General features: G+C 37.8%; 1 protein-coding gene across 2 annotated transcripts; it reads left to right on the forward strand.

Moving 5' to 3' along the window:
- The first annotated feature begins 1,357 nt into the window (after positions 1-1,357).
- On the forward strand, positions 1,358-12,166 carry LOC127640037 (sarcalumenin-like). 2 transcript variants are annotated; one of them, XM_052122411.1, is made up of 7 exons: positions 1,358-1,477; positions 6,638-7,606; positions 8,170-8,265; positions 8,812-8,907; positions 9,080-9,196; positions 9,281-9,514; positions 10,035-12,166. In XM_052122411.1, the coding sequence occupies exons 1-7, from the start codon at positions 1,420-1,422 to the stop codon at positions 10,838-10,840; spliced, it is 2,376 nt and encodes a 791-aa protein (XP_051978371.1). In that variant the 5' UTR covers positions 1,358-1,419; the 3' UTR covers positions 10,841-12,166. The 2 variants fall into 2 exon arrangements, with proteins under 2 accessions (XP_051978371.1, XP_051978372.1); XM_052122412.1 differs by having other exon boundaries at positions 8,188-8,265.
- The last annotated feature ends 1,370 nt before the right edge of the window (positions 12,167-13,536 follow it).

The raw sequence follows: 13,536 nt of genomic DNA on the forward strand, positions 1-13,536 counted from the left end.
TCTAGCAACAAGCTAAAACACAGTAGCAACTCCTAGCAACTAGCTAAAACACGCAAGAAAGGAGCTAAAACATGCTAGCAACATGCTAGCAACATGCTAGCAATACCCTGCAATATCTGTCTGTCTGTCTGTCTATCTATCTGACCATTTATCTAGCTAGCTGGCGATCTGTTTCACTGTAATGACTATATAAACTTTAAACTTTTAAAACTAGTTTAAACTTTCAGACAAGGCTTTGTCAAGCCAACATCAAAGGTCATCTCTACAAAAGGTTTTTTATTTTTCATTGTTTTCCCAAAGCCTATAGTGCACAAAAGAATCTAAACAAAAAAATATGTACAGTAATTAATCGTTTCAATAATTTAAAAATGATGTTTGTCCCTTGATTTCATGTCACTGGCTTTGTCAATATTACAAACTTGTGTTTTGAAAGTACCAAAAAGTTGTAGAAAAGAACTTATGAGATCAAAGTTCAGAGGTAGTTGAGGCTGCTCAAATGCACATAATAAATAATAATTTTAATTTTGAGAATGACCCAATTAGTACAGTGATAGTATCAAAAGGTAAAACCAGTTACTTTGATATATAGGCCTACAACACCTGCTGTGAAATGCTGGTTTGCTTGTTTAAGAAGATGGTCTTCCAGTCTGGCCATGATGGTGCTCAGATGGTTTAGCTGCTAGACCATCTGCCTAATTTGCTTCAAAAATTCCCAAAACTCCTCTAAGCAAGGTTGATACTCAATGATTACCATATTTATATACCATATAGGCTACATTAAGCTTCTTCAGAGAGCCATAGTACTTTCATAGTACATGTTCAAAAACATGGTATTGCCATGGTACATATCCAAACAACCACGGTGTTACCTTGATACCATGTCCAAAAACTAATAAGAGTAAATGAGTAGAAGAGCGCTTTCTGGTGGTTACAAGAGGTGCTGCAAGAAAATCAAAACAATCATCTGATAGTTACTGAAAATCCAGTGTTGGCAACACTTGATAACTTTACTTATAAAGAAAAAAAAAAAACTTGCATGTTGATGTAAAACATCTATGCACACATCACTTAGTGGGTTGGCTAATATTATATTTTGAGTTAGTTTAAACTATGCTATTGCCTCCAAAAATAAGCTGTGCAACAACTCTTAATTTATCTTTTTTTATTTATTTTACCCTGGTTCTAAAGATGCTTATACAGATAGTTATACAGAATACAATTCAGTTTAACTTTTTAAAAGTCTCTCTTTTTTGTTTCGGATCTCTGATTGGAGAAGGCAGCTGCTTGTACTGCTGACACTTGTGCAAATGCTCTAATGTCCATGAGCGCCGCCCCACCCCCAGACCCTCTACATGCCCCTTTACCTCTCCTGGGGTATATATAGCCTGAGAAGGGAACTGACCAGCTCTGGCAGTCAATATGAGGCTTTTCCTCCTCGCCTGCTGCCTGCTGGCTCTACTGGCACTCACCACAGCAGGTAAGAGAAATAGAGTCCAAAAAATGGAAATCGCTTAGGGGTATAGACAGCAGCAGAAACTTGGAGTTAAAGGTTCCAAAAGCCTCAAGTGTTCAGGCATACGGAACATTGAGAGAACATTGGGTATTGTGCCATTTGCAGTTTCAGGCTTAAATGTAGCACAAGATAAGCACAGTGTCTGAAGTCCTACTGTTGTAACACATCAGATTGCATGACCTTGGTGGATATGAGTGCCCCTGTTTCTGTACATGCTGGTATTAACCATGGCACATATAGTATAGCATATATATAGTAATGAGTGTGGAATCAGGGAATTCTTACAGGGTGTTTTACAGGGTGTGTATTTGTTTGGGAGAGTTCTTGGTGGTAAATTTGACCATTGTCCTTTGATCTCAAGTACATTAACAGCCAACAGTGTAATCAGTAGTTGTCGGGTGACATAAATGGTTGAATTGGACTATTGCACTGTATTTACTGCCATGTCGTTCTTTTGAACATCCTTTTATACACGTGTATGGTGAATTCTTATACTCTGGCTGGCATGAACTCTATGTGAGAGTGAAAAGACTCCATCTCCTTGTTGTCAGTTATTTTATCGTGAACGTGAGCTGGGATTAGACCGTTGTGAGACAGGTTAGTTTTACTCTACTGATGATGTGTTGTTTTCCAACTCCAACCATAAGACATATGGGATACTTCATATGCCATTGCCTGAACCTTGGACTTAGGATAGACCTCACTGAAATTACCGGCCAGCTTGAACTGCGATGCACCTCACTGATATCTGCCTACATCACCTTGATTTATTGATGGACTACACTCTTGAAATGGAATACAGAGACAATCAATGAATTGTCAACAAAAGGCTCCATCAGACAACTAACAAAGACAATTGCAGCTATGTGAACTTCTGCAGTTAAACTTCAAAGACATTAGTCATTAATCTTACAGTTCATACAAAATCTTTGTTTAAACACTGACCCTTAACACTTACTTAGTTTAATAATTTTAAACCATGACTTGAACTATTCATAAGTAATATTTACATTATATTCATGATGTTATCCAGAGGGGAACTGGCCCCCACGGTGAGTCTGTTTTCTCCCAAGGTTATTTTTCTCCATTAACCAACATCTTATAAAGGTTTGTGTTCCACGCCACAGTCGCCTTCGGCTTACTCACTGGGGTTATAAATACAATTATTATTTAATTACCTATTTTTAAACCCGATTAACAATCATATTTTATCAAACTACACAATGATGACTATAAGACATTATAGACATTACAGTTTTATCTTCTGTTAATGCCTGATCTTCTGTAAAGCTGCTTTTAAATTATGTGTGTTGGCAAAAGGTGCTGTACAAATACAAATTACTTGACTTGAATTATGTAACTCAGAGTGCTTGAAAGGCATGAAAAAGTGGTGCTAGCACACAACATACACTCAAGAGATGTCATCTGCTTTGAGGCATGACACCAGTTGAAGGAAAGTGTAAAGAGCACATCCTCCACCCACCCAACAAGTCGATACATCTTAAAAATCAAATAACACTTATGCCTAGCATATGATTTCCTGTATATGTGGCTCGATGGATAACATTAAAGGCTTCTTGCATTAATATGCCTTCCCTATTGCATTTGTACAGCTGTCAGGCTGTAATGATAAAACAAATTCTTATTTCTTCTTATTATAGCTTTACCCTAAAGCCTCCCTTCTTTTCATTGAAATCACAATAGTTGGTTGTAATCTGTTGCAGTCAAACTGTCATGATTGCAATCAATTGCAAAGGTAAGGGTATACTTTGTTTTTCCACGTGTCTTTCCGTCTTGCTCACACTCGAGTGCTTAGTCTTTCAAAGTATACTCTTTAGACCACTAGCCCATATAGACGCATTCAATGAATGCGCACTACAACTGCTTTGTGATACTCTTTTAGCACTGTCAATGCCAGGTGTTTGTGCCAATGATGTGCAAAGATGCAGACTGTCTGCATGTCAAGAAAAGCTATAATGCACGTGGACAGTCCTTGCATACTGTGCTGATGATGAAATTGGCATCACGCGTACTGTGCACAAGTAGCGGCATGCAGAAAACCGAAGTTTACCTGGAACTAAAGGGCAACTGTCAGCTCATTGTTGGCACCACTATTAGTGGCTTTATTGTCTCTCAACAGTAATAGAAAACCAGATACCATCTGAGGCTGTAGTGCCCCTTGGTCAACTGTGAGGGTTATCCTTGTATGTCCTTGCACTGTTCTTCTCTTACACTCTCTGTGCAGTCAGGTGATAAGTCCTAGAGTGCGCCATTAAATCAGAAACTTTTTGCCGGGCAATAGTGTGGCCATTTTGTAAATACACACACATATACCTTTCACAGCTCCGGTAACACACTCCCTTGTACTCTCTGTCTACATATGCACACACAGTGTACAGTTGCTGTCACAATGGCACTGTCTCACTCAGAATTTATTTCTGTCCTGATGGCCTTGTAAGGGCAACCATTATGTTAACAGCAGGACTTAGAGACACTATCCTGCCATCCTACTGTATTCAGCTTGTTTTAGCAACAGGGGTTTTCCCTGTACAGTCAACTCACACCAGCCAACCATACACAAATGCTACTCACACAAGCCAAAGTAAACAATGTTACTACACTTGCCAACAAACAAAAGACACACAAAATTTATATCAGCATATTTGTTTTTTGATGCATGGCTTTCCTTTATTTGAGTCAACGGTCTTACCATAAACGGAATGGCACACATAGATTTTTGCTTATTACCATGATTTGTGTTGCATTTAGACACCTTTATCAGCATTCTTTTCTGCTTATCCACTGTTCGCAAGTGTTGTACGCATGTCTTTTTTACATTTTGACATCAAATGCAGATAAAAATTTGAAGGTTTTTTCCATGCATTTCCTTTCAACTGCAATACACTTTTAGAATCGTACTTACTAAGCATCACTCATACCACTTTTCTAAGAGGAATTCTGGGTAATGTAGTGTATTAGGAGTCTATGATTAGTTTATGCTAAATAGCACAGCTAAGGCTTTGATAATTCACTCCTATTGACATATTTTAGCCACAATAAACCTGTGGATCATGGATAAGCCATTTGAGTAAAATTTTATTAGAATTGAAAATAGTTTGTTGTTGTTGATTTATAGATCACTTAGCCCATATACCAAAGCTGTAAAATATTGGTGTTATTATATATTCAACTGATTTATATTCAAGAGGAGAAAGTTGCTAGAGCTGCTTGGGCTGGGTAAAAATATAAATTTTCTGATAAATCACAATCTTCATTTAATCTCAAAACTTTTACTTTTACTTAAATTTTCCTTTAGTTTTTGTTGTGTTGGTTATTAAGTCTGTTAAATAAATAGCAATTAATCTGCTTAGTTTGGGCACTGTCGTTCATTTTTTAAAGGAATATTTTCAGAATGTACCAAGTTAGAAGGTTCCTTGTATAATTTGTAGCCTTAGCTGAGAGATTATTTATTTAAAATGTAAAAAATGGACATTATAACTGAAATATAACCAGATGAACAAGAATCAAATCGTATTGAAATCAGAATAGAATCAAGAGCTTGTAAAGCGAAATGGAATCAAATAAGGAAATCTGTATCTCTACCCAACCTAAAGAGCTGTTCTTATTGCTCTGCCGAGACTTTGCATTATCACACAAAATAATTTCCCTGCTCCACTGTGACAGAGAGCTCCCCAGTCATTGGCATGCTATCTAAATAAAGCCATACCTGTGTGGAGTTGGTCCTCAATTTACATAGCTGTGAAATCTCCCTTTCCTTCCCCTACCCCTGGCTCTAGTTCTAATTGAATTAAATCAACATGACTTTCTACAGAGCCAGTTTAATCAATTAGAGACTTCCAAGGAACACATAAGCCTTTTTGATGAGTCAGAGGTCTTACAGCATGGTGAATGCCAGGGGTGAAACAGATTTCTCGGCACTAACTATAGACACTCTTGTGCCCTCTGCTTTCAGCAGGCCTTTGAAATGTCACTTAAATGTGCATGCGTATATGACATCTTGCTAGTGCCAGCTGGCTTGGGTGTTTGTCATACTCAGCTGAAAACACTGACATTTTAGAATTTTGCAATAATCAAATTAGTGTCTAATAAGTCTTTTTTTAAATACACAAATTTTCACTATTTGATATGCGAATGGCCTTCAAATGCACATTCAATATAGTGATATACAGTATATCTAACATATATAACATAACATTTATATAACATTTTGCTTGTGCCAAAAAGCCACAGTTTTTACACTTTACAGGGAAAAAAACCAACAAATAGCAATAAAGAAAATAGTTTAATTCTACAAAATTGCACACGTCACCTAAAGTTGGAAAGCAAGTAAAAAGCTACTATTCTAAGACCCTTATCAGAGGCGACTGTCGCTGCACCAAAGATCAGGATAAAAAATAAATCTTCCTTTGCTGATCCAAAAGAACAGAACTTGTCGTACTCTTCTCCTGCCAGCTCTGCTCCCTATTTCAGAAAGTGATTCACATGAAAAGCATTTAGCTCTCATCCAGAGCATTCATCACCACTTGAATCACAGAGATGGGACATTGCCACAGACTCACATATTCTGCATCAAAGCAGCTCTGCCGCTAAATTAAAGATCATTAAAATCCAAATCCCAGATTATTTATGGATATTATGGATATGGAACATTAATTAAAATATTAAAAAAGTAAACAATTATGGTTCTTTATATAATTTAAAATTGTAACATTCTCCATGGCTGTATGTTTTTGTTTTGCTACAGTGACGTTGTAGAGGATGCTCTAAACCGCATTCAACATACCGATTCATTCGATCCAGATACTTTTTGTTTTGATAGTATGTGAAAAGTGTCCTGACATTTAACACATTATCCATCAAGACAAGTTGTACAGAATGACACTGTCTGTCCATGGATTCTTGTGTTCATGCCAGTCCTGTAAGATAAGCCTCTGGATAGCAGAGCAGCAAAGCATTCCACTGCAATTTGTGAGTTATATAGAAGCAGATAGCCATATGAGATGTATCATCAAGCAAAATGTGTTCCTTCCTCTAAATTTGATGTGAATGTTCAGACTTGTATTCAAGAAAATTACTGATAATTCTGTTTTTTCTCCTTCACAGATGCAGTGGGTTCTGAGAATGAGCCACTTGTACCTCTGCAGTTGAAGCCTGAAGGCGAGCTATTCGCCTGCTGTGATGGCACAGAGGAAATTAGCCAAAGCTCTTCCAATGACACACCTGCACCAGAGAGACCTGTCTGTCAACCCTGCAGCACTGGTGGACATATTGTTACCACTGCAGATGTGGTCAGCTCTAGTGAAGAGGAAGAGGGGGTTGTTCCAGGAGAGAAAGCTGAAGAGTTGATTGAAGACGAGACATCTTATGAAGAAATATCAGAGGAGGAGACTCAGGAAGAGGAGGTAGAACTTGAGAAGGAAGAGACGTTTGAGGGAATGATGGAGAAAGAAGTTCTAGAGGTGGCAGATGATGTGGGAGAGATGTCAGAACCAGAGGCTGAGGTAAACAGTGGTGTAGAGGCACCTATGGCTGTTGAGGAACCTGTGGAAGAGGAAGCAGCTGAGGAGGCAGATGAGGTTTTCCTGGCTAAAGAAGTTGTTGAAGATGTAGAGGAAGTTTCCCAGTCTGAAGAGGAGGTTGTGGAGGTTTCTCAGAATGATGTGGAGGTAGAGGAGGAAGAGGAGGTTTTCCAGACTGAAGAAGAGGGTGAGGAGGAAGAGGCTTCCCTTGAAGAAGAGGAAGCTGTACCAGCAGAGAATGGAGCAGAAGAACAGCCTGTGATTGTGGAAGAAAGTGAGAGTGTCTCAGAGGAGCAACATAAATTCTTGGAAGAATCTGAATCCTTCATAGAAGCTGATATGGTGGAAATAGAAGAGGATGCTGTAGCTGCTGCTGAGGAACTAGCAACAGAAGTTGTTGAGGAGGTTGTGGAAATAGCCCAAGGGGTAACTGAGGAGGTTGCAGAACCTTCTCCAGAACAAATTGTGATCCAAGATGTTCATACACCTTCTGAAGTAGTAACAGTAGAAGAGGTGCCAGCTGATGAACCAGCACGCAAAGCATCTGCTAAAGGTAAAGTATGGTTCAGTCAGCTTAATAAGTGTGTAAATTATGATATAAGTTTCACTTTTCAACTTTTCACTTTAATTAGAGATCGGAATGTGCAGATGTTCTACGAATACAAGCATATTGTTGAAATTTAGAGGACACTTTTGTCCTGTTTCAATCAATAAGTATTTTCTACAATCATACGTTGTTACGTAATAAATTAGCTATATTTGTTTCAGTCGTCAGGGGGCAGGGCAGGACACTATTGTAATAGTCAGTTCCTCTTGTGTGCTTCCACGTGATACTTTGTTCAAAGCTGGCACATAAATAAACACCAGCAAAATAACCCAACAGAAATAACACTCGACACAAGTTCATCGACAATGTTCATTCATAACAATATGTCCTTTGGCCTGCATGAAGGACAGTTTTGTAATGGAGAAGAAATGTTTCAGATACTTTTAATAGTACACTGATGGACCCAATTTGACAGTTGCCAAATCTGTTTTGCGGGGGCCATCCATAGGAAAGAAAATTATGATATATCATTCAATTATTTAATGTGTTATGCTGATTTTGACTGGCAGTTGTGGAAACCCATTCAGGTCCTGCCATTAGAGATCGGTCTCACGTTGAAGAAATGCTGCGTCTGGCTAAAGCTGAAGCTTCGCAGGAATTTGTTGGTGAGACACAATTATTAGCCCTTTTTCGTAATTGTTGGGGGGGGCATCAGAGGGAGAACAAAAGAGTTTTACCTTCCTGGAGTTGAAATGTACTTTATCAGGCCAATTATATCATGTAATTTCATTCGACCTATCACATTATAATGCAACCAAAACAAATGTGTGTGTGTTAATTTCCACGGTCACACCTATCATATGCAAAACTATAAAGCAATTTATTGTCAAAATCACAATTACTGCTGTTTCAAGAACCTCTTGAAGTTATCACAATGTGGTAAAAGAAACAATAATTAATTGGTCTTTATATGAAAATTTCTACCATTTATGCAACCATGCCTAGAAAGAGTGGCAATTACAAAGAGTGTAATTTGTCATTAAAATACAGACTTTGAATTGTGACTGATTAAATTAATCTGTGGGCAAAATTGATCTAGAATACCCAGAAAATATTCTTATATAATTGTATATATCTTGTACACCTTTGTCCCACCATACACTTTTTTTGTGTGTGTGCTTGTTTTCCTATTTGTCTTACTGTTTCCTTAGATGCCCTGAAAAAGCTGCAGCATATCTACAACACCGCAATTAAACCCGTGGAGAATGCCTACAAATATAATGAGCTCAGACAGCATGAAGTGTCAGGTGAACTTCTTTTGATTAGTGGTCAACCGATATATCGCAAGGGATATTAATCTGAATCTACTGCTTTACCACCACAAAGAAGATCAAAATTGTTGATCCACTATCTACAGTTACAGTGTTGAATGAGTAACAGTTCACTGTGTTTATTCTCAGTTCTCTTCACACTTTTCAGATGCAGAGATCACATCTAAGCCAATGGTACTGTTCCTGGGTCCCTGGAGCGTTGGAAAGTCTTCCATGATCAACTATCTTCTGGATCTTGATGACACTTCACAACAACTTTACACAGGTAAATGATTAAATGAGCTTTTATATAAGAAAATTCCAAATATTTGTTCAATGCCTCTTGTTCATCTCTCTTTTGCTTTCTCAGGAGCTGAGCCCACAACCTCAGAATACACTGTACTAATGCATGGTGAGAAAGTTCGCACCATTGAGGGCATTGTCATGGCAGCAGACAGTTCCCGCTCCTTCTCACCACTGGAGAAGTTTGGTCAGGGTTTCCTGGAAAAGCTGGTTGGAATCGAGATGCCACACAAACTCCTGGAGCGTGTCACCTTTGTGGACACGCCTGGAATCATTGAGAACCGCAAGCAACAAGAAAGAGGTCAGAATACAGTATTCCCAGTATTTAATTGTAAATAATCACAAAGTTACTATTGGTATATGGCTGTTTCTTTTAAAACATTGGGCAGTTTTAGCACTGTATTGAGTTTGATTGCTCCCAATATGGAGATGAAAATTCTCATAAATACAATTATAACTTTCTGATACTTTCAGATCTATAAATCCATTAATATCCTAGGTGTGATAAATCAATTCAAGTAATTTGAAAAGTACAAAAACAAATTTCATGGTAAAAAAATGTCTAATTCAGTTTTAATTAGACCTTCATTTAACAAAAAGTAAAAATTGCAGTGTCAGTGCCTGAAGATCAAGAAATGTATACAAGAGGTGAATTAGACAACGTGCGCTTAACAATCTGGACTGAAAATTGTTGGCACAATATGAAGTTCAATAGTTATTAAGAAAATGACAAATTCTTAGTGATCAGCAAGTATAATTACAATATTCTGCCATCATTCACACATTTGCAAACTCTTACAAGCTCTGTTGTTTTCCTGTAGGTTACCCCTATAGCGAAGTGTGCCAGTGGTTTATAGACCGGGCTGACCTTATCTTCCTTGTTTTTGACCCAACCAAACTGGATGTAGGATTAGAACTTGAAATGCTATTCAGACAGATGAAGGGACACGAGTCACAGATCCGTATCATCCTCAACAAGGCTGACAGTCTGACAACCCAGAACCTAATGCGTGTGTATGGCGCCCTTTTCTGGAGCATGGCTCCCCTAATTAATGTAACGGAGCCACCACGAGTCTATGTGAGCTCCTTCTGGCCACAAGACTACGCTCCCGACACCAACAGAGAGCTTTTCACGCGTGAGGAGATCTCTCTGCTGGAGGACTTAAATCAGGTAATTGAGAACCGCTTGGAGAACAAGATCGCCTTCTTCCGCCAGCATGGCATCCGCGTACGCATCCACGCTCTCCTGGTTGACCGCTACCTGCAGACGTACTATGACAAGCTGGGCTGGTTCAGTGACCCTGATGAGGTGTTCCGTGATATTGTCGGTGATCCTGACAAGTTCTACATCTTTAAATCTATTCTGGCCAAGACCAATGTGAGTAAGTTTGACTTGCCGGAACCGGAGGCATACCGGGACTTCTTTGGAGTGAATCCTCCCGGTGGGCTTAAGCTTCTCTCTTCACACTGCAGCTGGTCAGGTGGCTGCCTGCTGGAGAAGATTGAGAAGGCTATTACAGAGGACCTGCCTGCTTTGCTCAGTAGCTTGGCAAAAAAGAAGGAAGCCATCATAGAGGCAGTTGCAGAGACCAAGGAGAAACCCAAAAACCGTTGGAGGAGACAGTGAAGGAGGGAGAGACTGAGAGAGGGGGAATAAAATAGAGGAGGGAAAATGAAAGAAAGGAGGGAGAGATGGGAAGTATGGAAAAGTGTGAAGGTCTAATCCCTACTGGAGTCACAATCAATTAGTCATTGGACTGGGCACCAAGCAAAGAATGAATGAATAAATGAATGAATGGAATCATGGATTGAATATTGGATGGATAAGAATAACAGGTTAAGGATAAAGCAAGAGAGAGGATATACTGAGAGCATAGGAGATCAAATGAAATAAATATGGTGTAATATTATGACAGACTCTCAGAGATGCAAGGTCAAGTAAACATAGGAAGTACTGTATATTCTACCACTCAATATAATAGACTTGAACAAAGGGAATCAGTCTCTCTCTTTTTCCCTTTCTTGTTCTAATTTAACTCTGTTAGCAAAACAATTATTTAACTTTTTTATTTTTCATGTGTGGAACAATGCGATGTCATTTATCGTATTTTACATTGGAATGTCGTTGTAAAAGTGATCAACATCTGTGGTAGAAAGCTTAACTTCTTTACTATATGCTTTTGCCATTACGTCAGACCCCACTTGATTTGCACTGATAATTTTACTCTGTACAGTTGACTGGTATTTGAGTTTTTGGTAAATGTTAAGAACTACTAGTATTACATATTAGATACATATTGACAATACTGCATGTTAAAACTATGGTGACATTAAAGTTGTTTTTGCTTCTTGTAGATTGTGACTATCGATTCACAGAATATGGAAAGTCAACATTAAACTGGACATTTAAGCCAATATAAACAGGCATTTTAAATTGTTAAATTAAGAATTGTAAAATGCCTTTATACTGTATGAGTGGATGGATTGGGAGAGAGAGATGGGTAAATAATCTGTTGAATTTGGCCTCTTTAGTGTAATTAATTACAGCTGTTTGTGGGCTTGAAGAAAAGTTCAAACTGGTGATTCCACTTTAAAGTGTAGAACTAATTGTGAACAAAAGATGACCCAAATATCCACTAGATGGCGTATCATTTAATTGAACTGGCTGCAATAAAAATAGGCTGCTGATCACTATTCAATGACAATCTTTGGCCTCATAAAAAGTACTGTTTATCTTATCATGTTGTTTATCTGTTTTCAGCCTGTAAATGAAACTACACAGCAGCAGCAATCTATACATTTTTATATACAAATAAAATGTCAAGCAGGGTCATTTACATATAGTATAATTGTCACATTATAGTTATATCATTTGTAATTATATCTCACATGACACATGAATTGTATATACTATAGAATATTATGCTATACAATTATAACATATTATAAAATATTATGTCTCACATGCCTCATCAAAGCTCACCTTTCTAAGTATTTATGACTCTTAAAAGGGCCAGGATTGTAAATATTGGAATATCTACAATTGTTGAGTTTAATTACAATTTTCACTGAATACTGTGTCCCTAATTAATATTTTATATTCTATTATAACTAAGAGATATTTTATATTAATAAAATAATAATTTTTATTTAATAAAGTTTATCTAAAATGTTACTAGTTTATTTAAAAAATCTGCATATGTACTTTTGAGTAAGAGACAAGATGTTCATTCATAACGACTCCAGCGGTTGGTGTTGGTCAAATCCCTCAAATGACTCTTGCATCATAAACTTTCCCTACTGACACAACACAGCGTTTGTCTGACACAGGAAGCACTGAATGATTATCACTTGGATGTGACTTATCTGATAGATCAAAGGTCAGGACACACCCAGAATCTTGGGTATGTTCCCCTTTGCACAGCCATACTATACACTTTTATTGTTTTTAAATAAAGATGATAATAACCATAGCCCAGAACCTAACTAAAAAAGCACATTTACTTCATTTATTAATCATTTTACCTTTGAAGACAACCCAAAAGGGAGGTTGTGCCACATTTAACTCTCTTTCAATCCAACAGCAATCAATAGGCATGAAGCATTTTGCACGTAATTGTAAAATAAACACACACACACACACACACACGGACATACACACATTAAAGGTGCCCTAATACATTTTTTCCTCATTCAAAAAGGTTTCCTCCTATGAACAGTACTTTTGAAACATAAGTATAAAATCACAAGCACTCACATGAGATAAAGACTCCTGTCATTAACCTTTTAAAAGCTGTTCAATTCTTCATGGAGAGGGTCCCCTTAAGGGAGCTGCCATTTTAGAATCACATGACCAGCCGAAAACCACTCGCTTAATCTCAGTAACCATCTTGATACTGGACACTTTCACACTTAGATTGCAAGTGAATGGTGACCAGAACTCTGAAGGTCCAAAAAGCAGACATAGGCAGAATAAATGTAATCCATGAGGTTTAATTAATGTTTTCTGAAGCGATATGATAAGTTTGTATGCGAAACAGTTCAAAATTGAAGTCCTTTTTCACTATAAATCTTTACATCAGTCTCGTTGATGGTCGTAATTTCAAGCTTGATTACACTTCCTATAGCGCCATCTAGCGCTCTGCACATGAATCAAGCACTAGGAAGTGAAATCGAGCTTAAAATCATGATCATACCTAGAGACTGTGAAAAAGGAGTTAAATTTTGGTCTGTTTACTTCTCACCCAAAACTGATTGGATCACTTCAGAAGACATTGATTAAACCACTCAAGTCAAATGGATTATTTAATGTTGCCTTTATCT

The sequence above is a fragment of the Xyrauchen texanus genome, chromosome 48 (assembly GCF_025860055.1).
Source record: "Xyrauchen texanus isolate HMW12.3.18 chromosome 48, RBS_HiC_50CHRs, whole genome shotgun sequence".
NCBI lineage: Eukaryota > Metazoa > Chordata > Actinopteri > Cypriniformes > Catostomidae > Xyrauchen > Xyrauchen texanus.

What these genes read in the sequence shown, in the direction of transcription:
- LOC127640037 (XM_052122411.1), top strand. Translation starts at nt 1,420, where the DNA reads ATGAGGCTTTTCCTCCTCGCCTGCTGCCTGCTGGCTCTACTGGCACTC. An exon ending in ACTGGCACTCACCACAGCAG is followed by an intron (nt 1,478 to 6,637) that starts GTAAGAGAAATA and finishes TCTCCTTCACAG; the next exon opens with ATGCAGTGGGTTCTGAGAAT. An exon ending in ACGCAAAGCATCTGCTAAAG is followed by an intron (nt 7,607 to 8,169) that starts GTAAAGTATGGT and finishes TTTGACTGGCAG; the next exon opens with TTGTGGAAACCCATTCAGGT.